The sequence below is a fragment of the Alternaria novae-zelandiae genome, assembly GCF_023758075.1.
Source record: "Alternaria novae-zelandiae strain BMP 2774 chromosome Unknown scaffold_11, whole genome shotgun sequence".
NCBI classification, from domain to species: Eukaryota; Fungi; Ascomycota; class Dothideomycetes; order Pleosporales; family Pleosporaceae; genus Alternaria; species Alternaria novae-zelandiae.
In genome coordinates this window covers 173,565-197,991 of record NW_026056971.1, presented here as the reverse complement: position 1 = coordinate 197,991, position 24,427 = coordinate 173,565, and the positions used below count along the sequence as shown (strand labels likewise).

At 54.1% G+C, this 24,427-nt stretch overlaps 6 protein-coding genes across 6 annotated transcripts; 4 read left to right on the top strand and 2 right to left on the bottom strand.

Moving 5' to 3' along the window:
- Positions 1–4,371: 4,371 nt before the first annotated feature.
- J4E88_005851 (uncharacterized protein) lies at positions 4,372–5,876 on the top strand (the record flags this gene model as incomplete). Its single annotated transcript, XM_049399483.1, has 3 exons — positions 4,372–4,562; positions 4,674–4,948; positions 4,999–5,876. 3 exons carry the CDS (start codon positions 4,372–4,374, stop codon positions 5,874–5,876), a joined length of 1,344 nt encoding a protein of 447 aa, XP_049254496.1.
- Positions 5,877–6,551: 675 nt separating this feature from the next.
- On the top strand, positions 6,552–7,891 carry CPR6 (peptidyl-prolyl cis-trans isomerase cpr6; the record flags this gene model as incomplete). Its single annotated transcript, XM_049399482.1, has 4 exons — positions 6,552–6,564; positions 6,635–6,702; positions 6,781–6,959; positions 7,024–7,891. 4 exons carry the CDS (start codon positions 6,552–6,554, stop codon positions 7,889–7,891), a joined length of 1,128 nt encoding a protein of 375 aa, XP_049254495.1.
- Positions 7,892–8,700: 809 nt separating this feature from the next.
- J4E88_005849 (uncharacterized protein) lies at positions 8,701–13,088 on the bottom strand (the record flags this gene model as incomplete). The annotated part of the gene is made up of 2 exons (XM_049399481.1): positions 8,701–10,133; positions 10,184–13,088. 2 exons carry the CDS (start codon positions 13,086–13,088, stop codon positions 8,701–8,703), a joined length of 4,338 nt encoding a protein of 1,445 aa, XP_049254494.1.
- A 620-nt stretch (positions 13,089–13,708) lies between these two features.
- On the bottom strand, positions 13,709–14,779 carry J4E88_005848 (uncharacterized protein; the record flags this gene model as incomplete). The annotated part of the gene is made up of 1 exon (XM_049399480.1): positions 13,709–14,779. The coding sequence occupies one exon, from the start codon at positions 14,777–14,779 to the stop codon at positions 13,709–13,711; it is 1,071 nt and encodes a 356-aa protein (XP_049254493.1).
- A 5,190-nt stretch (positions 14,780–19,969) lies between these two features.
- On the top strand, positions 19,970–21,151 carry J4E88_005847 (uncharacterized protein; the record flags this gene model as incomplete). The annotated part of the gene is made up of 4 exons (XM_049399479.1): positions 19,970–19,975; positions 20,064–20,608; positions 20,675–21,110; positions 21,131–21,151. The coding sequence occupies 4 exons, from the start codon at positions 19,970–19,972 to the stop codon at positions 21,149–21,151; spliced, it is 1,008 nt and encodes a 335-aa protein (XP_049254492.1).
- A 1,323-nt stretch (positions 21,152–22,474) lies between these two features.
- Positions 22,475–24,292, top strand: ICL1 (isocitrate lyase 1; the record flags this gene model as incomplete). Its single annotated transcript, XM_049399478.1, has 5 exons — positions 22,475–22,678; positions 22,726–22,881; positions 22,933–23,275; positions 23,332–23,884; positions 23,935–24,292. The coding sequence occupies 5 exons, from the start codon at positions 22,475–22,477 to the stop codon at positions 24,290–24,292; spliced, it is 1,614 nt and encodes a 537-aa protein (XP_049254491.1).
- Between the last annotated feature and the right edge of the window lie 135 nt (positions 24,293–24,427).

Genomic DNA, 24,427 nt, shown 5'->3' with positions numbered 1-24,427 from the left:
AATTACATTTTCCGGTGACGGCACGGACACTAGGTCGTCAGCCCTATACCGATTAGTTGTGTGGGGTACCACCAAGCTGGTACTGGCTTCGCCTCGCCATCCTACGCATCCACCTCAGCAATCTTGGACTTCTATATTCACACATTTGGCCTCTGGCGTAGCGGTCCTTGTACAAGGAGATCGCAACGCTTACGAAAGACGCGATCGTCAAGCCCTGTCGAGCGAATCCACAACCTGATCCGACTTCTCGCCTTACGACACTTCTAACTTTGTTTCGTCATCGCCATGTTGGCACACTACGGCCCTCAGGGAGATGGCTTTGGGCGCCCGGACGGTTCATTCCCTCCGAAATACCTGTGAGTCGATGCGGTTCTTGAGGGTCTATAGCATAAGCTCTGGGGTGGCAGTGAAAGGTCTTTGCCGATATGAGGGAACGAGTTATCATGCTCGCTTCATATAAGACTCGAAAGCATTCCAGGATAGCAAAAGCAACAGCATCATCAACGACAACTTCTAACTCTGGTTTCATAGATCTCTTGAGCAAGTTCAACTGCGTCCTCGAAGACATACGTCCGTCTCTAGCACAAGAAAGGCATCCAGACCAAACAAGCTACGCATCATCACTTCGCCCGTGGCGCCCGTCTATCGCCCTTCTAGCACTACAAGCCGTACGAAGAAGACGAAGACGATACGCCCGAAGCAGGAACAACCGCCTTCGCCCGCCATGTCCGGATACAGCGTAAGCCATACTCAATCTGGTCGTCGTGACTTGGTTTGACTAATAGCACCAGTATTCCTCTTCTGACCAAGGGAACTACAACTATCAAACGTCTTACCCAGCTTCATCAGTACCTCAGTACACACAGTCCCAGATCAACACATACTACGCACAGTATCAATGTTACCCACCTCAACCGTACCAGATCATCCCAGACTACTACGTGCAACCTGTAAATGTTGCGCCGACTGCTGGATACCAACAGCCAGTAGCCAGTGGGTATGACGTTGGAGGTTGGCAAAGTCACGGCGGTGATCTAGGGATGAGTTCTTCGCAAGCTCCGACTAGGTGAGCATCTTTACATCGAAACATGGTGTTGAAATACTAACATCAAAGCAGAAGCAGCAGTCGAACAAAGTAATTACTCCATCTCCCTTCCCCCCCATTCCCATCCACTAACCAAATCTCCCCCACAGAACATGGACCTGCGACATCGCCTCCTGCACCTCCTCAGCAAACTTCACCCGCCTCGCAGACCTGCAACGCCACCAATCCACCGTCCACGGCGTCGGCACACCAGAATACCCCTGCAACGTACCGCGCTGCAACCGCGTAGGCGACAAAGGCTTCACACGACGCGACCATCTAGTCGAGCACCTCCGCAACTTCCACCACATGGACATTCCCAAGCGGAGACCAGGGGAGCGGAGCGCCTTCCCCTTTGGATGGCCCGAAGGAGGTGGCGCGGGAGGATCTCACCAGTGAGTCTACTTCACGTATGGGAGGGAAGTGGGGGAGGATGGGAAAGAGGAGGCGCTGATTGGGGTGTAGGGTTGACGAGGGTGCAAGGGAGGGGGCGGGGGGCCAAGAACAGGGCGAGGGGAGGGTTGGTCAGCGTGTACGAAGTGGTGGGAGTGGGATTGTACGAGCACCCATCACTTGGACGACGTCAATGATGTCGACGAGAAGTCGTACTACTACCGTTACTCGTGGTAGGGTCGCTAAACGCCCGTCGAGGAGAGGTGATAGAGCGGGTGGTAGGAGCAGGGGTGCGAGTTCTAGTGCGGGCATCAGTCGTTTGAGCACTCAAACTGCATCGGCTTCTTCTTCTTCTGCAGCAACGTTATCTTGGTTGGACGCCCCGCAAGAGCAAGGCTTGCATTCTTCATTACATCAACATCCGCCTCCACCACCACTACAACAGTCACAACAACCACAACAACAACAGCAACAAATACAACGACATCTCCTCGACTTCACGAATGCGGAACTTGCCGAGCAGGACATCTTGCTTGGTGGGACCGGAGACTTGTTTGGAGCACCGGCCCCTGACCCGGAGACATTTCACAGGCGGTGAGGCTTAAACGACGACATGGCATGGGTTTCGGTTAGAGTATACGGTGTGTGCATTGATCTCTCGTTTATTTGCGTTTTGGTTATAGCATTGTTTGCACAGTTGTCTAGAGTCTTGTTTTTCTGCATAGCATCGCATGGTCAGGGCATATACATGATTCGGGCTCGGAGCCTAGAATGGCTAGCCCTGAGGGCGCTTTGGGAGTTTCTTGATTTTTATTTTATTTTAGATTTTTCTACCTTGCTCGCTCGCTTTTACAAGTAACAGTAGTAGCAGAATATCAGATTTTTCTTGTTGGTTGATACGATGTTGTTGATCAATCGGGCCGGATGGCGAGAAAAGTGTAAGCTTGCACATACTATACGAGCAGACCAATCTCGATTGCGCAGAGAGCTATTTTGACGATCGTGCTGTTTAGGCAGGTACGCTTCTGCCTTTCTCTACGCGCATTGGATGCCTAAAGACGTTAGTCAGCGGAGGTTGCCTTTGGACATCGTGACATCGTGTCTTCGAGATGCTGCAACAACGTTGTACGGTGCCTAGGCAGGATTGACATCCTTGATGCTTGCCCGTGATCCTGCTCGCGTATTGCGGAGGATCCAGATGCGGGTTGCCTACGGACTCGCCATAAGTTGCCGTATGTCGACTAGACAGGTGTGTTGGTGACTGCGCCGCATAAGCCTCGCTTGCCCTGTCCAAGCTCCCCATAGCGGTCGCATTGTCTTGTGCGTATGTGTGTGCGTGTGCGCTTTACCAAGCTGACGTCGATGCAAAGGGGAAGGAACAGGGTATTTGAAATCCAACAATGAGGATGCATGAATGATGTGCATTCAACCCGAAGGAAGGGGTTGCGTGCGTGGCGGCTTGGTACTGTGCCGCATGAGCCTTGCAGGCTTCCTCATCTCCCACGTTGCGGCGTCTGCCTTGGTTGCCGTCGACCGTTACGTCGGTGACGGGTATATGTTCGGTTCACAGTCCTGCAATTAGATGCCGGGTCGCAAGAAGCACTGCTTTGATGGTGAAGTTCTGGGGGTTAAGACATGGGTGCCGTGGTGCCGAGACCAACATTGCCGCTGTCATAGATAAGCCGATGGCCAGGTGAAGCGAGACGCTCACTCACCCAAAGCACACAAGTTCGCAGACCGTATGCACAATAGACTGAGCTTGTGATAAGGTTCTGTGCCGCATCCATGACCAACCCTAACACCTATGTCCGCGGCGCATCGGTTGCCAGATGGAGATTAAACCCGAGGCTGAGGTCGAGGTCCAGCAACACGTCTCAGCCCGAGCCGCGGGGAGCGATCCGCTGCTGGCACAGTTCTGCCTCCACGTGGTTGTGCCGCTTGCAATACACGGCGGGCGTGGGGCATTTGGCCCCGTGATCCTGCTGTCTATTCATATCCATCGAGAGATCCTGCGGTGCACCAAACGGTCGTGGGTTGCGCGAACGCTGTCTGCGCCGCAGCTATTTCCAACACTGGGCGGGTCGATGGTTGAGCCGCCGCATCGCAACACTTGAGCCTCAATCATGTCTTAGAAGGCCTTATCGGCCATCGGAGGTATGTGACGCCAAGATAGGGCTGGGGGATGGTCGGACAGTGGTTGAGATGTTGTGTGCATCGCCCTCGCGACCGGTCCGTCGATGACTGTGCGCGGCTTCCTTCCGAGTGTATAATTAGTCGTTCAGGCTTTCGAGGTGAAGACCAAGTATCTGCCATGCGAGCTAGGTGTTCTGGCCCACTTGATGCTACAAAATACATAGACGTGGACGAGCCAATCAGCGATGCGGCCATTTAGCTTACACAAGATCGTCGCGATGCGCTGGGTGTTTGCTGGATAACGGTGATTGCTGGATAACGGTGATTGCTGATGTACTACATACTTCAACATTGCCGCAAGGTAGGAAAGAGATCAGTAAACCTAGGTACATTGTCTGGAAGAAGACAGAACTGTAATGACGTAGGTCTTGGTTAGCGCACTTTGGGCAGCCATGGAATCGGGAGAGGTCGTATGGATGGATGAACATCTGACACTTGCAAGTTGCCTCCTGCACCACCACACGTCCTCGTACCTTTGCAACCTATACCTTGGTTGACTTTTGCTCTGACTCATACTCATGTCTTTCACACCGCACTTATATTTCTACACAATTGAGTTCACAGAGTCTTTACCGTTTCAATAACTGCGCCTTCACTTATTTTCCCCGCAGTCCAACCTTGGTCCCGCCACACCGAGCAAACTTCAGCCTCTACAGGCATATATTACAGTTTCCCCAGAACTTTATCACCCATAGCCCAAGATGCGCGACCTCCGAAAACAGGCTCTCGAGAGCCATAAGACTATGTCGCGCAAGGCCCGCTCGCGCGTTGTATCTACGACAGCCTCCAAAACAACGTCGGCAGCGGGCTCGCCAGCACAGTCGCGCGCCGCCAGTCGCAGTCGCCAGGACTCTTCAGACGAAGATGGCTTCAGCGACGGAACTGCTTGGAGGTGAGTTTCAGTCTGCACATAACTTTTTTTGGTTTTCCCCACATCGCGACTGCACCGGTGACATCATCGCGTCAGCCATCCTCGCGCGATCATCTACTGACATCCTTACAGCACAGCATCCATCGACGATGTACTCAACGGCGAAGATATCAACATACCCGAAGACGCGTGGAAGGCCGAACTCAACACGCGCATCGAACAAATCACCAACCTCAAGCGCAGCAGCACCGAAGGGCGCACCGAAAGCCTGAATGCCTACGCACACGTACTCATGGCCCGCTATGCGAGGGATGAGGTTGAGGGACATGTGAACGAGCTTGTCTCGTCGATGATTAAGAGCATTAGACAGGAGACGACGGAGGCTGAGGTTGTTAAAGCACTGAAAGGTATGTACACGTGCAAACACTGTGAATAGGCCTCTACTAACGCTCGCCAGCACTCGCTGTTACTGCCGTAACTCTCGATTCCGATAGCATCTACGACGACGTTTCCGACCAGCTCAAGCGATCGATACAATCCTCTTCCTCAGTCGCCATCAAAGTAAACGCAATCCACACACTCGGCACAACTGCCTTCTTTGCTGGGGCTGGCGACGATGAGATCTTGGACATCATGAACCTCTTCATTGAGATCATAGAGTCTGACGGCGCATCAATCGACGCGCAGGATGAGGGCAATGTTGTGATTGCTGCTTTGGAAGAGTGGGGTCTCCTCGCAACCGAGATTGATGATCTGGAAGAGGAAACGGAAGCTGCGATGGAAGCCTTTGTCGAGCAGCTTGAAAGTGCCGACTCTGGTGTTCAAATTGCAGCAGGCGAGAACATCGCGCTCCTGTACGAAAAGTCCCTCACTCCACAAGAAGAGGACGAACAGGTGCAAGAAGAGGCAGACTCCGACGACCCAGAGCACGTCCGCGACGGCGAGCGATTAGTGAAGCGCTACACAGTCTGGCGGCGACAGGATCAGCTCATGCACACACTCGATGAGCTCGCCAACGTTTCGACACGCCGCATATCCAAGAAGGATCGCAAAGCACTACACTCGTCCTTCGCGGATATCCGCAATTCGGTTGAGAAGCCATCGCGCGGCCCCGCCTACTCTACCGCTCTACATGAAGAGACTGGCAAGGCCTACGGAGCGGGCAGGATGAAGGTCAAGATCAACAAGAATGTGGAGGTCAGAATTGACAAGTGGTGGAAGTTGCAGAGGCTGAACGCGCTGCGACGGACACTGCAGGGTGGTTTCACCTACCACTACGAACACAATGAGCTAGTATCGACAGCTCTCCCTTTCTCCATGTCGGCAAGACGGTAATGTTATACGCATAGAGATTGTGTCTTTGGCGTTGGCATCAGCTTGAAAAGTGTTTCTATTATTACACGCGGGGATACCTGGTTGCAAATGGCGTTTTTTGAGCTTACTATTATTTTCGAACTGGATGGGATCGGTGAGCAAAGAGGAGTAGATTTGCGCCTGGAAGTCTAATAACATCAAGATGCATATACCATGACAGTATTGCTGACCGTTCGGGTGATGTTTGCGAGTTTAGCGCTGAGGCTTGCTGTGTAGCTTTCGGAGTGTAGCTAAGACGAGGCCCGGTCACTGCCCCGCGTTGCCCCTCATCGCGAGCATCATGTCAATGTTTACAAGACACAACAAGCTCAAGGAAGCACCTTCACCAGTGACTATGCTGTTAAGGCGAACCATTTTGTTATTGTATAAATATAGTACAGTCTTCCTAAAGAATCTAGTCAACCTGGTTGCGCCTGCCAATGTCGTACGGATGTGTAAAGGCGGGCTTGGCGCGGCATGAGGCTGTAGGCTGTAGCTTCCGTAGAAAGTTCTGGACAGCTATCACCGTGCTTTTCTTCAGCCTCGCACATAAACTCCGACTCTTGCAACTGCATCACTATCTTCAGTGCTTGAACATTGATATCTTTCGCTCATACTACGACATACCCACGCAACAATTATAGCAATTCCGCGATCATGGCTGACACGAGTAAGTAACTTCAACACAAGCCTATCTATAGGCTTTGAGAACACAAGAGAGTCTTGCTAACAAGCTTCAGAGCGCCCTCGCGTCTTCTTTGACATCGCCATCGGCGGCGTGAAAGCCGGCCGTGTTGCTTTCGAGCTCGTACGTTCCCCAACCTCACATACTCTGCACGCGCATACATTCCAATCCACTCAAACACAAAACCTAACAGCCCTTTAGTACAGCGACATCGTTCCCAAGACCGCCGAGAACTTCCGCGCACTATGTACCGGCGAGAAAGGCGAAGGCGCATCCGGCAAGCCGCTGCACTACAAGAACTCGGGCTTCCACCGCGTCATCAAGGGCTTCATGATCCAAGGCGGCGACTTCACACAGGGCAACGGCACAGGGGGTGAGAGGTAAGCTGTGGCCGTACAGAATGCATGTGAGACATACGCTGACTTGGTATCTTCACCTCTGTAGTATATATGGGGAGAAGTTCGAAGACGAGAACTTCGAGAAGGTCCACGACAAGCCGTTCTTGCTTAGTATGGCGAATGCCGGCCCAGGAACAAACGGCTCCCAGTTCTTCGTAACCACGGTCCCCACACCGCACCTCGACAAGAAGCACGTCGTCTTCGGCGAAGTCATCAACGGCAAGAGCATCGTGCGCCAGATCGAGAACCTCAAGACGCAGAGTGGAGATAAGCCATTCCACGACGCGACCATCATCGACTGCGGCGAGCTCACCGGCGAAGACTACGACAAAGCGACAGAAAAGATCTCGGACGCAACCGGCGACCCCTACGAAGACTTCCCCGAAGACCAGAAAGCCAGCAGCGACGACGAATGGAAAGGCGAGGAGATACTCGAGATTGCTACCAAGCTAAAGGACATGGGCAACGACGCGTTCAAGAAAGGCGACCTCAAACTAGGCATTACCAAATACTCAAAAGGTATCCGCTACCTCCACGAGTACCCCGCCCCTCTCGACGACGACCCCGCAGACCTCTGGCCTAAACTTCAGGCCCTGAAGATCTCTCTATACTCCAACAGCGCGCTGCTGCAGAACAAGACGGGTGCATACAGTGACGCGGCGGAGAGCGCGACCAAAGCGCTGGACATCGAGGGTATCACGGATAAGGACAAGGCAAAGGCGCTCTTCAGGCGGGCGCAGGCTAAGGCGGGCAAGAAGAACGAGGACGAGGCGTTGGCGGATCTGAATGCGGCGCTCAAGCTTGCGCCCGGTGATGCGGCGATTGTCAAGGAGTTGGATGTAGTGAAGAAGAGGGTGCAGGCGCGGAAGGAGAAGGAGAAGAAGGTTTATCAGAATGCCTTCAACTTCGATTAGGACTGCGAGAGTTGTATACATGATATTGATCACGAGAAGCATGACGAAGCAGAGGAAGTGGAGGAGTGGTGGTAGAGAAAAGGGACAGATAGCAGTTTAATCCTTAGTGTGATAAACAGCATTTTACACAAGTAGTAGTTACCACCAACACAACAGTCACTCCAAGTGTAGCAAATTCAAGATTCATGACAAACAACCACATTGATATCTATGCATAACCCCAAACTTTGCAAATGCTATGTACACCCAAAAGAAACGTACCTCGTCAACCCATTCATCCCCTCAACCAACCTGAAATGCCTTAACTGCGTGCCTGCGTACCTGCCCGTTCAAGCCCCCTAGAATGAAAATCTAAATGAATCAAAAACCCCCAAGACCAAGACGATAAACAAACAAGTCATCGCTCTAACGCGCCATATGTAAAAACGTCAAAACTTTCGTCGCGAGTAGTAAACATGGTTCAGGTGAAAAACGTCGTCCCAGAACCAGCCTCCCGGTTTTGTTGTTGTGTTATGCCCATGCCCATGCCATGCAAGCGTTTTTGTTGCATCAACGTACGTCTAGTCCACCAAAACGCAACATGTGAGTGTGTATGAAGTACAAGCTTTTAGCTTTTTTTGATAATTGCCAATCCAATAGATTTGGTGGCCGCCCTGGGACAGAACAGAGACAACGAGCGAAAAGAGTTTTTCGAAAGCAATACATCACTACGATGGACTCGCTTTATCCAAAAGTTCACCCGCACTCTTCCTCCTCTTGATTTCGCGTCTAGCAATCGCGCGCGGACTCTCGGTAAACCATCCATGGAGTCAGAATTCCTCGTCGCGGTCTTCGCCGCGGGTGTTGTGTTTGCCGCGCATGCTGCCCATGTTGTCGTTGTAGCTCTGGTGGCCGCCGAGGGCGCTGGTCCCGCGTTCGGCGCTGCGGTCGCGGTCGCGGTCCTTGTCTTTGCCTTTGTCTTTGCGGTTTTCCTTGTCTCGTTCCTTGTCTTTTTTGTCCTCTTTCTCCTTGTCTTTGTCCTTGCGCTTGCCTTTGCGTTGGAAGGGGAGGACGCCTCGGAAGCCGCGTTCCTTCTTCTCTTTGGTGGCTTTCTCGGAGAAGGCGGGGAGGGCGGTTGTGTACTCCTCTTCTGCGATACTGCCGCTGTCGCTGTTTTCCATACTCTGGCCGCCTGCTGAACGAGGCGGTCTTCCGACGAGCGAGTTTGTGGACACAGCGGCAGGTCTTTGTTGGTTGATGTGAGAGTTCGGATTGCTGTAGTTGAAGGACTGTGTAGAGGTAGATGTGGAGATCGTGGTCGTTGTCGTCGTAGTCAAGGCTTGCGGGTAGGAAGGCGCAGGGGCCATGTGAAGACCGTCGCTGGACCCCGGTGGTGTGTCCTCGGTTGCGGATGCTGATGCACTGGCCGAAGCAGACGCGGACTGAGAGGCATTTACCGAGTCGTTCCCTGACGGCGTGTATTGACCAGACCATTGTTTCTTCGCAAAGGGGTTTGTGTAAGATATGGTGGCCGAGCTGTTGCTCTTCAAAGAGCTCTGAGATGCTGAGATGCTCGAATTTTGCTGATGCCGTGCCCGAGGTGGTGGCTGCATTGTGATGGGTGTGCTGGTAGACGAAGACGAATAGTCATCGCCGCCGCCTGGAGATAGCGGGGTTTCCTCCATCTCTTCTTCCAGTATTGGTCCACGATTCCTCGTTGCTGCACCTCGTGACGTGTCGATTTGCGCCCCTTGCAGCTGCTCCACCAACTCTTCCCACTTGACACTCAGTGACGATGACGGCCGTTCGGCAGGTTCAGCGCGATTCAGGCAGTCCTTGGTGCGCTCGCTGAGAGACAGACAGATGTTGTGGAAACGGAGGAGATCACCGTCCGTGGCTTGTATGTCAGGCGCACTCTTCTGCGTATTGTCTAGCCAGAGGTTGACTAGCATTGCAAAGTTACGTGAATGATCGATAAGGTATGGTAATGATGGGAACCCTTCCTTGAACGTCGGAGGCAGACGATGAAGAATGGCAATCGGAGTACTGTACGACGGTGGTATCGGTGGTGCGGGTTGCGACGTGGTCGATATTGAGCAGATATCGTCAAGATACTTCTTGAACTCTTGCCGATGCGTGGTGAGGAATTGGTTCATGGGCTCCATCCATGCTTCTTTGGTGCCGAATGAAGACATGTTCGCGAGACCTTGCAAGGACTTTGCAATGAGCGTGAACGTTCTCCGAGCTTTGACCTTCGGGTGATCTATATGACTGTTAGCGAGATGATTAAAGCAAAAGTGGAGAACTTCGCACCTTTCAGTAAGCCAAAGAGTTTCGGGTTCAGCACCGCTGGAACGAAGAAGCGCAAGAACAGGAAGCCAGAGACACTGCTGTACTGCACCGTCCGGAGGTAGTCTCCATAGCGGTCGTCAGCACAGGCCCTGATGTGCCTGAAGATCAATCTCAGCTCCTGTGGACACCTCGCCACGGAGTTGTAGATGGCTCGCCAAACTTCTTCAGTACAGTTGATCAGCCTTCTCCAGTTCCGGTCTAGTTCGTGTTGTGAAGTGACCTTGTTTGGATCAACCTCACAATCAGGGTCCTTGGTGTTGATCTCTCTCAACTTCTCGCTCAGGGTCTCCTCCAGGTACTCTTTCCCAAGTCGCTTCATGTGCAGATCCAGTGACTTCGTAAGCAAGGTGTTACCGCGGAAGAGCAGATTGGCCTCCAGTTTGGCATTGTTGCCCATATCGCGAACGAAGAGCTCGCGGTCGCTCGCAGAACCAAAGGTGGCCAGCGAAGATTCATTCGATTCGCTTGATCCCAGTCTTTTACTGAACCGTAACCGACTAGCAGGCGACTCTTTCAATGTGCCATCAATCTCCTCTTCGACTAGCGCGCATATCCACTCGCCAGCTGCCCCGGACACCTGGAAGATGTTCAACAGATATTCTGATAATCTCCTGAGCTCGTTCGGAATCATCTGGGCGATCTGGAGTGTTATTCCGTTGGAAAACCTGTGAAGAAGTTCCGAAAGTGGATAGTAGTCGCGAGCCATGAGAATCGCGCATTCCTCGCTGCTGACTTTGACGAGTACCTCACCGACACTGTTTCCATACATGTTGATGAGCGGCCACCACTTCTCCATCTCTTGATTCGGGCCGAGGTCGTCCAGATAGATGTCGGTTTTTCCTACAGTCTGATCGAAAGAGATGCCAGCGTAACCGCCCTCGGAGACATATGGGTCGGAGTTGGTGGCCTCGAAACCGCTCTTTTCGGTGCGGTTGTAGCTCGGCGGTCGCTTTTTCAGGAGTAATGAAGCGGTGTGTAGAGCGGGTAGATCCAGGAATTCAAACTCTTCTCTCCAGAACGGATTGTTGCCCTCGCTCTTGACCGTGGTTCGTGAACGCGTCTCTCCGTCTAGCAGCACTTCAACGAGATAGCCACCCGGGTTGGTTGTGGCAGACGAAGACGGTCGTATCGGGGTCGTTCCGTTGCTATCTGAGACCTTGGGGCTTACAGGCGGAATCAGTTTCGCTTCAATGACCCGTACGAACAATGATTTCTCCATGCGGAACATGTCTTGGGTGCCGAAAGACGGCGACAAAGTGCCCTCGTCAGTCATGGCATCCGGCGACTTGGGGCCATATAGTTGCGGAACGGTGAAGGCGCGTAGAAGGACTATCCAGACTTCGTACAGAACTCGTGACTCTAGCGATAGGAATATGGGACGCAGAATTGTTAATGCAGGAGAAGAAGCAGCGGTATACTGGGGATATATGGCAATGCAAAATTCGTTATCCAAAACGGAGGGATCCAAACGCTGAACGGCGCATCGGGAAAGCTGGGAAAGCTGAACGGTGGAAACAAGGGTGACATCGGTGTCGGAGTAGAGCTTGAGCTCTCCGTTCTCACGGAGCGTGCACGACACTCTTCTCCAGCGGCGGGATCCGTGGCTCTGGACTCTGTACGCCTGCGGGCGTCCCCCTTGCCCATTGTTCTTGGCGGTGCCTGTATTGCTGCTGTATGTCACACTAGTGTCCCAGTAGATCATCTTGCCGACTTTGATGATGGGCGCTTCCTTCTTGGGCGAATCTTTGAGCAGCGATACCTCGGAATGCCGTCGGCTGTCTGGCAGGCGGCGCTCGATCATGACAGGCGCCTGGGGCTTGGCCATCCTGTTCTGGATGCCCTTGGGACGCATGGGCGACCAGCACAGGAGGGCGGCGAACCACGAGTCGAACTCTTCCTGGGTCGGCGGGCGCAGGTGGACTTCGAGCTTCGAGTTGTGGACAACGACGTGGATGTAGGCCGTGTAGGCTTCGCCGTCGTATGCGCTCTTGACATGGCAGCCGCGGAGATCGGGGATGAGGGTGCGGGTGTACGACGTGTCGTTCTTAGGCTCGTAGACCAGGCTGCCGGCCTCGTCGTTGATGTAGCAGTACGACAGGCCCCAGGGGTTTGGTTCGCCGCGGCGGAAGGCCAGCAGACCCTGCATCTTGCCGCACGTGGAGCGCATGAGGGCCTTGAGCTTCTTAGCGTCGGACGCCGGGACCGGCGATACCCACGAGTCGGGCGGGACATTGGAGGGCGAGAGGACGGGCGAGGTGGAGCGGTGGGCGGCCTGCTGCTGTTGCTGCTGCTGCTTGGTCAGGCGGCTCCGGCTGTTGGTGCTCGAGGTCCGGGGCGGCTGCTGGGGCGGGGAGATGGTGGAGATGTGGCCGATGGAGGTGACGACCGACTCCTCGAGGCTCTGGTAGTTGCTCTGGTTGCTGGCGACGGAGCCGATGCGGTGGCGGCCGGAGCCAAAGACGGACGAGGGCGAGCGCTCGCGGGTGCTGCGCTCCTCGAGGGTACGGGTCCGGGGCCGTGTCTGCTCGCGCGCATTGCGGTACTCGGAGTCGCTCGAGGCGCGGGCGACGTACTGGCGCGGGTTGGCGGTGCGCTGCGAGTTACTGAGCTGGCTGTTGTGGGAGCGGGGGCTGTTGGGCGGGGACTGGAACGTCTGCACAGGCAGGCCGTCCTCGGGGATCGTGGCCGTGGCCGTGTTCGTCGAGGTGGTGGTCGTCTGCGAGGGCGGCGGGTCGTCGGGGGTGACGGTGCGGATGGTGTGGGCATGGCGGACGTCGTCGCGCTCGTGGAGGGAGTAGACGCCCTGGGCGGCCTCGGAGGCGCTCACCTCCCTCCGGCTGCGTCGCTGCTGCGTCTGCTGGTCCATGGATGCGGACCGCTGCGGTGTCGTCTGCTGCTCATTGACACACGACAGGCGGCCCGGCTCTGGCAGCTGGTAGCCGTTGCGCTGGCGGGAGTGCGGTGACGGCGGACGAGGGCGGCGGGGGCGCGGCAGGACTGGCGTCTGGTGTCGTGAGGCGCATCGCAGGCCTCGTTGCGCGGGCAAAATGGTCTGTCGTTAGGTAGTCAGAGGCCCACCGCCAGCCCTAGCGAGCCAACATGGCCACGACTAGCACCCAGCCTTGGCGCCGCTGAGATGCGTCGCTAAATCACCGCGCCCCGGCCCAAGCACCGCGACGCCAGCTGACGACTCTACCCAGCTGCGCTTGGGTGCCCAACGTCCCTGTGCCCGACGTCTCATCTATCTGCTTCACCGATTCTAGAATCCACATGTATGCAGGGGAGACGACTGTAGATCACAGCATAAGATAACACGCAACATATAACTAGCATTCTCTCAGCATTCTCCGCATTCTCAGCATTGGTATCGAACAACTACTGCAAACGGCGCCTCGTGGATATCTGAACCTCCCAATAACCCCACTGCCTGCCTATAACCTCCCAAGATTGCAAAATCAAATTAGTCCATTCCCATGTCCATGCTCCTCACTTGAACGGGGGCTTGTCAGCCGCGCTCTCCTCCACGCTCGCCGCGCTCAATGGCTGCGAGCGCGCACCGCTGAGGTCGCCCGAGTGCGTCTTGCGCAGCGCCTGTCGCATCGTTTCAATTTGCACTGGCAGCTCCTCGCCCGACGCTGGGTGTGGGCTGCCGAGCACGACAGGTGACGTAGGACTCGCCGGTGACCGCGTGCGCGACAGATCCGCGTGCTTGGGCGAAGCCGCTCCGCTTGTGGTTGGGGGCGAAGACGCCGCAGACCGCACTGGCGAGGGCGATCGGTTCGCTGTCGACGAGAGGCTCATAAACTGCAGAGCCTCCGTCGACGTGGCGCCCAACACTTCCTGCCTGTCGTGCTCAACATGCTCTGCCTGCACCACGTCTGCGAATGAGATGAAGCTCAAGCGCCGGGGATCCGCCGTGTCCAGCGAGCCGTATCCAGGTGCTGAGTCCGGCACGTCAGCATGGCTGGACGCCACAGATTCTGTGTGAGGGAGAGGTGGCGAGTGCAGGGAGTCGGTTATGCTGCCCGCAACTGCGACGGCGGCCGGCTGATGCGCCGTGTGTGTTATAATCTCCACCTCGTCGGGGTTGAGGTGGTTGTCGGTAATTGCCAGGGACGTCGCATCCAGCGCGGGGGGTATGTGGTCTTCCGTCTTGATGTGGGCAGGCACGTCGGCTGAGGGCTCGGGCTCCTGTACATTGCGCTCGAAGATGAGCGATGAGGCGGGACTGTGAAGGCCGGGCGACGTAGAGCGGATGCGCCGTCCAGGAGATGCGCCAATGGGCAGCATGCGCGGGCTTCCTCGCGGCGATGCTCGTTGCTCGGGCGGTGACATCGGGGGCGAGGGGAGCAGTGTCGGAGTCGTGGTTGTTGATGCGCTCTCTGTTGGCTGTTTACCGGCCTCTGAATCCTTCTTCTTGCCCAGGCCCAGGAGCTTCTTTCCCTTGCTCAGGATGCTGCCATCGTCGGTCGACTTGGTCGCGCTCGATGCGGGTGCGACGGATGCGGGCGGGTTGGGCTGCTGAGGGGCTGCGGCTGCCGTGTTGGTTGCGCTCATGGTGATATCTGCTCTGTTCGTGTCGCGAGGTGGAAAACAGCGCAAGAGGCGAGATGGGCGCCCTATACAAGAAGCTGCGAGTCGGGCCTATGGCAAGCAATAAACCTGTCCCTGTGTCGTCACGCGGTGGCTATCGTCGCTTTCCAAGTTCAGGGAAGTTGCCGAGTGGGATACACCCTTGACCTTTAATCAACAGGCCTTGGGCTCTCGTGCGCTACAGTGAATGATATCAATAGATCCAGTGGTGGGAAATGACAAGGGATTCAAACAGACTGTATGAGTGAAGTCTGCACGTAGTATAGCACTGCGCAGGTCTGTGTTGACAGTCTCCTCTCCCTCGTGCTTTGGGTTGTTGATCATCACGGCGTGCTGACGTATGCCCAAGACCCTGAATGTGCCTGGGAGACTAGAACGCTTCCCCTAGCTCATCTCGCGCGCCCGCTGTCCAATGCCTTGCCAATGCCCGCCAACAACAACGCCTTTCAACGTGCGACGAGTCTCGCTCAGGTTTCAGATCAAACGTATACCATCATTTCCGCTCGCTGATCGAAATGCCAGTCTTCTATGCTTGGTGACGGCATAGTTCATTGGCACGGCCTGTTCGCTCTCCGGATCCCTCCATGCGCATGCATGCAGGACATTCACGTTGAGTGACCTCTGCGCTTCCATCATGCTTCCACGCTTTTCTTCTCCGCGGTCCCCTCCATGTGGTCGAACCAAGTTCTTGTGATCGCTCACCAGGCCTCGATTACCATGTCTAACATCCCTGCTCCCGATCGAGAGTTCGACCTTACGTCGACAGTTTATGGCAAAGCTCCAACAATCGGGCGAGTCTCGTGGACGCAGAATTTCTCACGGTTCATGCTTGGTTCTGACGCACTCGCAAGGCAAACTCGTCCAGTCAGCTCCAAGCCGCGCCGTGGGGCTGCTCGCTTCGTAGTGGCTGAACCCGCCAAACACCAACATCGGACTAGCCGCGGGTAATTACATTGATGGGGGGCCAGACACGGTATCATCCCTTGGTGGCATAGCATCACAAGCCGTCTTCGCCTCACGTATATGCTAAGTGCATGGTCAAATCCTCATCATACTCCCAGGTTGCAGGCATCATCCATCACGGCGCCCCAATACAAACCTGCAGAAAGCACGTGAACACGTTCGACCGCACCTCACTCCAGAACCTTGTTGAGATGAGAGCCGTCATCAACTGCGCCGCATCGGCTTTCGCCATTCTGGTTGGCCTACCACTTGTGCAAAGTTTATCATCTGCGCCTGCATGGCCTGACACGCAGGAGTCAGTAGATGCCGGTGTCAGCTCAGCAGCATAACCGAACTCCGTGAAGAAGTGGTACAACTCTCGGAAATAGCCATCAAGTTCAGCAGAAGGGTGAACATACGCAGTAGCTTGATTGATTGGCCAACATCGCTCTCCATCATTTCACTTCTCCAATATACAACGTCCTAGCTGGGAGCCCAAGGTACTAATCACGGTGACTGTACCATCTGACAGAAATCGATACGACATGGGTACAAACTGACGCCCATGGTGGTTGCCGGTCGTGGGGGATACGGATTTGCGGATGCCGAGAAACGCCCTGCTCGACTAGGCATACAAGATGATCGTGGCGCTACCAAAGCGCAAGTCCCCAGCCCGTGGTTTACCTCGTGGCTCGCTAAGTGTACGGGTATTCCCAGTCTTTCGATTCATGATCAGCCCGTGCCGGGCATCGAAACGAGTTTTGGTGCTTCGTATCATACACTTGACGGGAGGTCGTCCATACCCTCATTCACAAACGTACATTCCATACTGCAAATACCGCTGCAACGTCACTGTTCCGATGCCGGGCAAAAATGGGTGCAGTCAAGATGTTCAGCCCAAACGATCTACGGCCCACTATTGAAATCACAGCTTTCGTCCTGGTGGCCCTCTCGACAGTAGTGATCGCTGTTCGGTTCGTTTTCTATACTCATTGTTCTACCCTTGTCCCATTGTGCTCATCAATATTAGGTTCTACGTGCGAGGATGGATCATCAGAAAGGTTAATCTAAGTGACTACTTGATGGCAACGGCATTAGTAAGTTGAACCCAAGTTGTGAACTGTCATATACTAATCAACCGTGGGTCTTCACTTGGGGGCTTTGCGCCTGCAACCATTATCAGTTCTTATTTGGTTCCGGGGTTGATTATAACCCAGGCGTCAGATCAAAGGTAAGGACATGTGTTTTAAAGTATCAGACGTGCTACAGCAACATGCTAAGCAAATCACAAGGTCAAAGCAGAGCAGTTAAAATTGGACCGCAACGCTTTAGGTGCTGTAGCAACATGTAAGTAGCTGTGCCGGCAAATGCAATCTCATTCTGACTGTTGGAAGGGTACGCATACCATATCGGTTATCAATTCATAATGGGTCTCATCAAGCTCTCAATACTCGTCTGTAAGTATATTCCTTGACTACGTCGCCCAGATGCACGTCAATCTAATCCCTACACCTCCAGTCTACCTCGGCTTTGCAACCCAACGAACCTTTCGAAGACTAGTCCAGATATCGATCGCCATCGTCACCGCTGTTACGATCATCTTAATCTTTATAATCGCCTTTCAATGTCCCAAAAAGCCCGCCGTCGCCTTCGGCGCTGCTATATTGCGAGACAGGGGCTCCATCCACTGTTTCGACTTGAAGATCATTTTGTACTGGCAAGCAGGCTGGAGTATCGCATCCGACGTCGTCATTCTACTTCTTCCCATGCCCCTTCTGTTTTCACTGCGCATGCGAACAGCTAAACGCCTATCCGTCATAGCCGTGTTTGCTGTGAGTCTGCTCATCCCAATTGCATCTGCAGTACGGCTTTGCGGGCTGAATCTTTGGGCAAACAGCGGATTGCATGCTCGGTACTACGGGGGATACATCATTTTCTGGTAAGTAAATTTGTATAGGATGTAGATCTGAGACAGCTACTGATCGTACTCTAGGTCCCAAGTCGAGATCAACACAGCCATCATCTGCGCATCTGCACCATCCATCCAACCTCTCTTCAAACGCATCTTGAACCGTATACTCGGCTTCCGTCAATCCCGCAGCCCTTACTATTACTACGGGGCGCGCAGCTCGCTTCCCGGACTACCTGCCGTGGAAATCGACAGAGACTTGCGATTCCGTAGAGACAGCATTAGTACCCTGGAGATGCCGACGCGGGCCTGTTGTCCAGCCAAGGAAGTTGCAGATGACGGACTTCGGGACCGAATTACTATTGGTCATCCTGCGGAAGAGGAAGAGCTCAGGGCGCGTATTCGTGCGCTTACAAGTCCGACGCCTGTGTTTGTTCGGCCTGTGTCGCTGGCTTCTGGACCGACAGTTCCTGACTCCAGTGTGCCGGCATTACCACCAGAAAATCCGCAAGGCTCTCTGGGCTGATCAGAGGCAGCATTTGAGACCTCTCAATTTTACAAGAGTGTAAGATCATCTACGCGCAGAAAGCTTCAGGGCCAGATCTCAAAGCAGGCGCGCAACCATGGAGTTCTTACGCCCCGCCCAGCCATGCAATACAAGCCAAGACCGGATTTCACTGTTCATTGCTTGGGCAATCCGATTGCTTACCTGTCAGCGACCAACACCGCTCTCGTAGGCGAACCTGATTCTCGGCTGAGGTCAGCCGCCCCAGAACGTGGAGTTCAGTGTAACCATCGGTTACGCGATTAGTATTCGAGACAGGCTGATTTGTCGATACTGTGATTATACCCCCGCGGCATGGGGCATGTGCTTGGGAAGAGGGGGAAATCGATATTCCTGATCCGTTGTATGCGGACGAGAAGGGGAGAAGGCGTCCAGATGGAGCAACAGCATTTGCGTTTTAGATTAGTATTGGGTTAGAGGAGAGACATGCGTCGGCACTGCTGGTTGCTTTTGAGTGAGAGGTATCATTCCAAATCGTGGCGCCGGCTCGAAGTCCGGTCATGGCGTAGACTGCGGGCGGCGTCGCGTCGCGTCGCGCTCGCGCTGAGCACTGATGGGTGGGTGGGGGAGGCGGAGGGGAGGTGGTAGAGGTCTCAGATATCGATGGCGCCGACTTGGGGAATAGAGAGTTGATCATTGAGATTGTATTTGAGCATACGGTATGATAGCAATAGCTTTGATGATGATGCCGACTTAACCCCGATGACGCACCTATCGCCGAGCTATAGCTCTAGACCCACCTTCCTCAACGGTTCAGCCTCCTGTCTTCCTTCCCACCAGCTCTACAAGTCGGCGTTCAAACAAAAGCCCTACATCGCCGTCTCATCAAAGCTCCTCGCCGTCCTCGATAATGCGGCTCTGGCCCTGACTAACTCCAGATGGGGAAATTCTCGCGGCGGCTATGCTTTACTCAGGGACCCTGCATATACATTTCATGAGATGGGTCTAGCGTCAAACCACGCTTCGATCTGACATTTATCGCACCACAACGATCCACGTCACAACTTCCCTCAATGTCACGGTGATACTAACAGAAACGTTCATTAATGCGGATTGCTAGTAACGGTCGCGATCTGGGAGTTTCCCTTTTCGAATGCGCGGCTGTGGGGTTGCCGCTGCTTTTTGCTGCTCTGGATGGGTGGCAAAAGGTACCGATGCTCGCGGTTTGGATCGGAGGATGTGTTTTTAGACGGCGGCGTGGAGATCGCGGGGTCCTCACGGATTGCGCGGTGCTTGGGGCTTTGTATGCTTGGTTGGCGAGAGAGAAGTTGGTTGCGACTGTGCTGAAGAGCTGGAATGATTGGAGGGGCTGGGCTGAAGGGTTGCCTGGTACATATCCCGTCTTCAGCGTCGCAATACCGCTAGCTATCCTCGCGATTTCTCTTTGGCGCAGTCTTCGCAGCAACGAGGACCCAACTGCGAACACGCCTGATATCAGTCGATGGAGATCTGATGTGGAAACGCCAAAGCCGAAGATCTTCCCGTGCCAAACGTCGCATGCTCGAATCTTTCCGAAACGCCATGCTTTCGCATACTCATACCTTCAGTGCGGATTTCCCATCGTCCCTAGCGGAGCTAAATACCAGGGGATAGAGTTCGCAAGCGGAGATGACCAGACTTTGGGCAAATGGTGGTTGCGGATAAGAGCGGAGGATTATCTGGAACGAGGTGGCGGCGCGTCCGGATTCCACTGGAAACTGAGATCGTACTTGCGGGCTCAGCATGTCGAAGATGCGGAATGGGAGTATGCCTACCTGGTGACGGCACCGCGCTTTTTGGGCTACGCATTCAATCCGGTTTCGTTCTGGTATATTTACGATCGCGAACATCAGCTTGTGAAGATGATACTCGAAGTCAACAACACTTTTGGAGAAAGACGCATGTATCTACTTGATGGATCGAGCCCTGCCAGTCCGCCGCGCACATCTGATTCTGAACAAACGTCTGGATCCGAAGAACATGGATCGCAGATGCCTATTCGGGCGAAGTCGAAGTTTACCGACGTATGGATGAAAGATTTCCATGTGTCGCCGTTCAACTCTCGAAAGGGTTCGTATGCGCTGAAGGCCCAAAACCCTTTCCCTTCTGTGGATTACGAGAACCCTCTGATCGACAACACGATTACCCTCAAATCTTCCAAAGACCACGGGAAGCTTGTAGCTCGTCTCTTTTCTACTGGAAAGGCCATTGACCCGGATCGATTGGGTTTCCTCGGAACTCTGCGGTTCATCCTGAGCTGGTGGTGGGTAGGCTTTGTAACGTTCCCGCGCATTGTCAGAGAAGCTGGCAAGATCTTCTTCAAGAGGAAGTTGCACGTGTGGTTCCGGCCGGAGGTGCTAACGTCGAGCGTTGGTCGGCCTCCCACTTCCGCTGAGATGTAAGTACGGGTGAAGCACTCCCCGAATGCAACTGACAATCCCAGAACACTCTACAAAGTATTCAGAAACTACCTACACGTACTCGTAAACCAGACCGAAGTAGACTTTTGCATCACGTTCAAGGCGTCGGTTCCCAACATCCCCACCGACAAGATCGCAACGACACACGTCCCTGGTCGAGACCGGCCATACAAGTACATTGAGATCCGTGTGCTTACACCAGCATTCTACTCGCGACTCATCCACTACACCTACATGTCCGAGGCCATCGATCGCGAGTGCATCTTCACCGACGAACGGAACAGGACGTTATGGTTGTGCCGTCCCCAGCTCCTACCTCTGCTACTCTCAGAACGCTCATCGATACGCCTCAAAGACGAGGACACGCCACCAGTCCGAAGAAGCTACCTCGACGAGCTGAGATGGTGGTTGCTCAAGAAGTTGAGGTGCCCACCCGCCGACCCTGCATACTCAGTCACGCCGCAAAATCCCGCGGCCAATGTAGATGATATTCGCGCCAGGCCGTTCTCCGAGTTGGATAGATATGTTCGGGGTCACTTCGGGCAGCAGTACGCTTGTGACTACCGCAGGACCGTTACCAAGCTTTTCTTGGCACAGCGCTTTTGTTTTGGGTTTACAGAGATAGTTGGGCTTGTGGATTTGTTTATCAGGATCTTGCTGTGTTATGTTGCTACTCGGCAGCTGAGGTGTTGGGGTAGCTCGACACCGGGATTGCTGTCAGCTGGATGTCTAGAAGGTTTGGTGATGAGAAGGGATTGGTCGGCATGCTCCAATGCGCTTGCGATGGATTACTGGGGTTGGTGGTCGTTGGGGAAGAGCGCGTTGGCGGTGTACTCGTGTCATATGTACGAGTCGTTGAAGGGCTACAGATGAAACGTAGATCTCTCTCCTCTTAACTACAATTCAACTCGTCAACATACTTCCCGAATAACAGTGATGCACATTGTGGTACAACGCCCAGCCACGAGCATTTGCCGGGATCGTCACTGCTGCCGAGCGAGCCTTATCCGAGATATCCCAGACGCAACAATGACACCACTCACGTGTTATCCGAGACAAAAGCGCCCTAAACAGCGAAGATGCCTGCTCGTGAAAGTCGCAGATCAATAGCGGTTCAGGCCTTTTCCGGACAGGATCAACCGAGGTAAAACCCGCGCGACGCTAACGAACACGCGACCCCAGATTTTGGCGTGCGTCTTCACATGCACCAGAAACCCAGCTAAGCAGAGGGACGGAACGTCGACATGTGAAGCTGCAGCATACTGTCGCGTGTCATGCCGAGCAGCATCTTCAGTGCATCGAGATGAGAACCGTGATATAGGAGTAGGATGATAACGAAGGATGCAGCTCTGTCTGCAACGAGTTGACCCAAGACCATTGGCAAACGTCATCCCCGTCACGGTTCCGCTGGTCCCCCATCCCCACCCCGATCTACACTGGTCAGCGTTCCAAAACGTCAATTCCCCTTGGGCCGAGGGCAACGCAAAACAACGCTCGAGCAAGTGCCATGGCCAGCGCTAGACGTTGCTGCCAGCTTCCGAGGATGCAGCAGTCGGGCCAATGGTGCGTCCAGCCGGTCGTCCCCGAGCTCACTTTGGGGTGCTGTGCTAGCCGTGCTGGTGTGAGGGTGCTGATGCTATGGTTATAAGACGCTTGGCTTTCCCCCCAAGGTTCCTGGCTGCGTAGACCGAGGCTAGAGTGCGTGTGGTGTCATTGCTGGCCATCTTTATCAAAGGACGAGCTTTCCCTCTTGTTTTTTGTTCATATTTCTCCATACACACACCTGTCGTGTCGAAAGAACCTAGCTTCTCTGTTGTCATTACATATTTTAGACATCACTCATCATGGCGAACATTGACGCCGAGGACGCGCAGTTCCAGAAGGAAGTTCAGGAAGTTAAGCAGTGGTGGACGGACTCAAGATGGAGGTATACCAGGAGGCCGTTTACTGCTGAGGATATCGTTTCGAAGAGAGGTAATCTCAAGATCACCTACCCAAGCAATCATCAATCGAAGAAGCTTTGGGAGATTGTAGAAGGACGCTTCAAGGTATGGTAGTCATGCCACACTCCAGGCTTCAAGCTAACATTGTGTAGAACAACGACGTCAGCTACACATATGGATGTCTTGACCCTGTCATGGTCACACAGATGGCGAAGTACCTGGACACTGTTTACGTTTCTGGATGGCAAGCATCCTCAACAGCTTCATCGACCGACGAGCCAGGTCCAGATCTAGCAGACTACCCCTATGTAAGTCACAGAAATGAATGGTAACGGAGAACGAAAGCTAACGCACAAAAGACAACCGTCCCCAACAAAGTTGGCCACCTATTCATGGCGCAGCTTTTCCACGACCGAAAGCAACGCGAAGAACGCCTGACCACCGCGAAAGCCGACCGTGCGAAAGTCGCCAGCGTAGACTACCTACGACCAATTATTGCAGATGCCGATACTGGACATGGAGGTCTCACAGCCATCATGAAGCTCACAAAGCTGTTCATTGAGAAGGGCGCGGCTGGTATACATATCGAGGACCAAGCGCCAGGAACAAAGAAGTGCGGACACATGGCTGGAAAGGTGTTGGTTCCCATCAGCGAGCATATCAACCGTCTGGTCGCTATCAGGGCGCAGGCAGATATTATGGGTAAGATGATGAACTCCAACCGTCAGATTGGACATGGGCTGACGTTCGAATGACAGGAACCGACCTACTTGCCGTTGCCAGAACCGACTCAGAAGCCGCTACCCTGATCACTTCTACCATCGACCCACGCGACCACCACTACATTCTAGGCTGCACAAACCCTGCCCTCCAGCCTCTGGGCGAGCTCATGTACGCCGCGGAGCAAGCCGGCAAGACAGGCGCGGAGCTCCAAGCGATCGAAGATGCATGGACGAAGGAGGCCAATCTCAAGCTATACCACGAGGCCGTAATCGACACAATAAACGCCGGTGTACATGTCGACAAGCAAAGTATGATCAACGAGTTCATGGAAAAGAGCAAGGGCAAGAGCAACTCAGAAGCACGCGCCATCGCCGCAGGCCTGACCGGCGTTGATGTGTACTTCAACTGGGACGCCGCAAGGACGCGCGAGGGCTACTACAGGTACCAAGGCGGTTGCCAAACCGCCATCAACCGCGCCATCGCATATGCGCCCTACTGCGACATGATCTGGATGGAGTCGAAGCTGCCCGACTTCGCGCAGGCTAAAGAATTCGCCGATGGCGTCCATGCCGTTTGGCCCGAGCAGAAGTACGTCTTCTTCCACCCACTTCCCCTCACACACACTAACATAACAACAGACTAGCATACAACCTCTCCCCCTCCTTCAACTGGAAAGCCGCCATGCCACGCGACGAGCAAGAAACCTACATCCAGCGCCTGGCCAAGCTGGGTTACTGCTGGCAGTTCATCACGCTCGCAGGTTTGCACCAGAGCGCGCTCATGGCCGACACCTTCTCCAAGGCGTATGCGAAGCAGGGTATGCGTGCGTACGGCGAGATTATCCAGGAGCCGGAGGCGGAGAACAAGGTCGATGTGCTTACGCATCAGAAGTGGAGTGGCGCGAATTATGTGGATAATTTGTTGAAGATGGTGTCGGGTGGTGTTAGTTCTACGGCGGCTATGGGGAAGGGTGTTACGGAGGATCAGTTTAAGTGAAGGGGTGTTGTGGGGGGTCATGATAATGAAGCTTTTATGGGTCAGGTCTCTGGTTTACCACCACCTTGGTGACTTCAAAGACTTACCGCCATGGACATAGTTATCACCGCGCCAGTGAATAAACGTATGTTTATT